The sequence below is a fragment of the Arachis ipaensis genome, chromosome B05, assembly GCF_000816755.2.
Source record: "Arachis ipaensis cultivar K30076 chromosome B05, Araip1.1, whole genome shotgun sequence".
NCBI lineage: Eukaryota > Viridiplantae > Streptophyta > Magnoliopsida > Fabales > Fabaceae > Arachis > Arachis ipaensis.
The window spans coordinates 7113729-7117599 of NC_029789.2; the positions used below are offsets into that span (position 1 = coordinate 7113729).

Here is a 3871-nt window from a genome sequence, read left to right on the forward strand (position 1 = left end):
TGTATAATATTTTTTTTATTTATTATGTTAAAAATATTTTTTATTTTTTTAGTATTTTTATTTTTATTATTAAAAATTTGTCAAACACGTTAAAAAAATAAAAAGATATTTTTTATCAATTTAATATCACTCAAATAAACAGTAAATTTTTTGTGTTCTAGCCTCTAGAAATAGAAAATAATAAATATAATTTTAGTGTGATGAAGAAAAGTAATTTACACTTAGAACTAAATAAGAATTTTCCTAATCTTAATCATTTAATACAACGTATATATACATTTCTTGTAGATCCGTTTCATTTGAATTTTTTGATCTCATCACAAACACTAACCGCAAGCAATGCACTAATAAATGCAGCAAATGGTTTTCACTTATCAGCCCCTATTATTTCTTTTCACTTATTAACTTAAACAGCTAATTGTTGTCAAATCCTCCGTGGCACCATGTAACCCATTTCTTGCACCACAAGATTTTCTTCCCAAAAGATTTTTTTTTCTCTTTCTATTTTTATTTATTGGTGCACCCCTCTCCTCTACAGTCTCCTTTACTCCCTTTTCTACGTTCCAAAAGACAAAAATTCTACATTTTAACGCGGAATTCACACGTTAGTCAACATTTCCATTCACCAACAAACTTTTCTTTCGTCTTTATTCAGGCACCGTGGACCGGACACCACACACACACATACAGTGTGAAACATAAGAGGAAAACGAAAATTAAGGATGTTGGAGCTCTGTCGAAAACCGTTGATGTGCTTCTTCTCATGTGGACTAGGAGGAGGCAACTATGACGATGAGCTTCTATGGGACTTAGAGTTGAAGCCACACACCGCAGGTGAATATTCAATTGCTGTTGTTCAAGCCAATTCTTCTTTGGAAGACCAAGCACAGGTGTTTACTTCTCCCTTTGCAACTCTTGTTGGTGTTTATGATGGCCATGGTGGACCTGAAGCTTCTCGTTTCGTCACCAACCATCTCTTCTCCTTCATTCACAGTAAGACACTAATTCAATTATTCAATAGTATACTTCTATGATTTCATTGACTAATAGTTATATCAAATGAATTGAAATTACAATTGACACAGTAACACTCTATATATAAATGACTATGCTTTGTGGTATGTATGATACAATGAAACTCCATATATCAAAGACTATCCAACGTTTGATTTTTTTTTTTTAATGAATTGGCACGGAACTATGGAAATGAAATGACGATTATTGTTCTTGTTCGTGGCAGTGTTCTCTGCAGAGGATGGTGGGTTATCGGAGCAAGTGATAAAGAAAGCTTTCAGTGCAACTGAAGAGGAGTTCTTGCGTATGGTGAAGCAATCATGGATTTCGCAGCCACACATTGCTTCGGTGGGATCGTGTTGTATTCTTGGAGCAATTTCAAACGATGTTCTCTATGTTGCTAACCTTGGAGACTCGAGGGCAGTTCTCGGTCGCAAAGCATTCGGAGGAAACGAGGTTGGTTGCGGTCATAATGTGGTGGCAGAGCGTTTGTCCACGGATCATAATGTTGGAGTGGAGGAGGTGAGAAAGGAGGTTGAGGCTCTTCACCCTGATGATGATTATGTTGTGGTTAATGCTAATGGAGTTTGGAGAATCAAGGGGATTATTCAGGTACTTATATATTCTCTTCAATTTCATCCATCAATTGTTCAGCACGTTAAATTTGATTTTTCTTCCTTGGGTGCTCTGTTTCCCAATTGATTGAAAATGTATTAGTTTCAACTGATATCAGAATTTGTGTTCTGCTTTGCTTCGTAATCCTAAATGAGTGACTTGATCACTTAAATTGTTGTCTTTTAGCATCTGAGCTACAACTACAAGAGATCCTAAGAGCTAACAACCTATAAGATTCAACTGCACTATTTAAGTGACTTAGATTAACATATCACTATATCAGCATAACTCTCTTTTTTAAAAAAAAAAAAAAGAAAATGTTTCTTGGTACATTTGAGTATAAATGATCTTCTATGAATTATGTCTGTCTGTTCTATTCTGGCATCAGACAATTTTGCTCTTTATTCATTGTGATTTTTGTATTAATTTCATATAGATATAAGGAATGCATTCATTGTTTTAGCTTCTCTTAAATCGCCAAAGAATAAAATTTTCCAGAAAAAGTGACTATATATCGTGCGTTTGAGCCCAACATTTGGCTCCACTTTCCATGTTTTTGGGCCACGTCACACACCTTAGCACCCTGTTGCTTGTGGTAGCCCAGTGTGGTGGTGACACGGATCAATTATGTGATTCTATGGTGGACTCATGCTTATGAATGATCTTTGATATCAGATTTGTCTGCATTTTTGGACAACTCTTAGTGGAGTGCATAATTGGTTCCATGGAAGTTTCATGATCTGAATCTCTAGCCATAAGCCAGGCAATTTTTGCATGTGATAAAATTCAGAAGAAAAAAACCTCTTGTGCGAAAAATTACGTCACTTCTTCGAAATATACCCTTCTGGAATATGTGTTAAAATTTGAATTAGTTGCATAATTTCAGTATAAGAACAACCATGCTACACAAAATACACGTTAAAACTGTGAGAAACAACACATTTTTGTTAATTACTGCTTCAATCTGAATAGGTCTCAAGATCAATTGGAGATGTTTATCTAAAGAAGCCAGAGTTCGACAACAACTCTATAATGTTCCAGCAATGTGTGTCCCCGGTACCTTTAAAGAGAGCCGTGATGACGGCGGAGCCATCAATATTAGCTCGGAAGTTGAAGGCGGAGGATTTGTTTCTGATCTTCGCATCGGACGGACTTTGGGAGCAATTAACGGACAAAGAAGCCGTTGAAATCGTGTCTAGAAGTCCAAGAAAAGTAAGCACTCTGATAACTAACAAAGTCCCTTCCTTACTCCTTTAGTTTCTTTTTCTTTGTTATAAGTATTTGAAATTGCATATGCATTTGTAGGGGATAGCAAAAAGATTGGTGAGAGCTGCACTAGAAGCTGTTGCAAAGAAAAAAGAAATGAGATATGCGGATTTAAAGAAAATTGAGAAAGGTGTAAGGCGCCATTTCCATGATGATATTACAGTGATTGTTATATACCTTGATCACTCACAAAATTCTGTGAATGGTAGTAGGCCAAGACATCAAGGAATCTATGATTCTGTTAATGCTCCTGTAGATATCTACTCTATTAATGCAGATAGGTAATCTTGTAAAATTAATAAGCTAGAACTATAGTAATATATATTGGCTAAATTGTGCCCAAAAATTTGTGTCACATCAAATCTTGGGGTATCATTGGTTGGATTAATTATTGAGAAATTAGTGTAATTATGGAATGAGGTTGTGAGAAGTGGCAATCGGATATTTTTTAAGATGCTGATTACAAGTGGATCATCTCGAAGCATGATCATACAATTTTATTATATGTATTTTACAAAAAGAAAAAGGAATTAGTAAATGAAACCATAATTAAAAATCAACCCCAGAAAATTGCAAAATAACTGCAGATCAGATCAGTGAGCAAATTTTTTATGTTCTCGATCTTTTATTGCCTAGAATTTATTAAACTATGAAGCTAAAAAAAAATCTGGCATTTATATTAAATATGTTGATTTTATTTTAATTAAAATTAAAAAATAATTTCTAATAAAAGAATAACTCATATAAGTAATACACATAATTTCTTTGGATAAAAAATAAATATGAATTAAAATTTAATATTTTCTATTAAATTTACACCAAACCTAAATGTAAAATTATTTGGAGAATGTTATTCAACTAAACAAGTATTAATTACTGAAATAAGAGGAACAATATAGCAAAATACAGAATGTGGTGTTTCAACAAAAATGAGCATGTTAACTAACAAGATAACCTATCAAAATATTGCAATGTC

General features: G+C 33.6%; 1 protein-coding gene across 1 annotated transcript; it reads left to right on the forward strand.

The window, feature by feature from the left end:
• On the forward strand, positions 596-3347 carry LOC107642724 (probable protein phosphatase 2C 63). The gene is made up of 4 exons (XM_016346184.2): positions 596-993; positions 1241-1626; positions 2602-2841; positions 2935-3347. Exons 1-4 carry the CDS (start codon positions 723-725, stop codon positions 3178-3180), a joined length of 1143 nt encoding a protein of 380 aa, XP_016201670.1. The 5' UTR covers positions 596-722; the 3' UTR covers positions 3181-3347.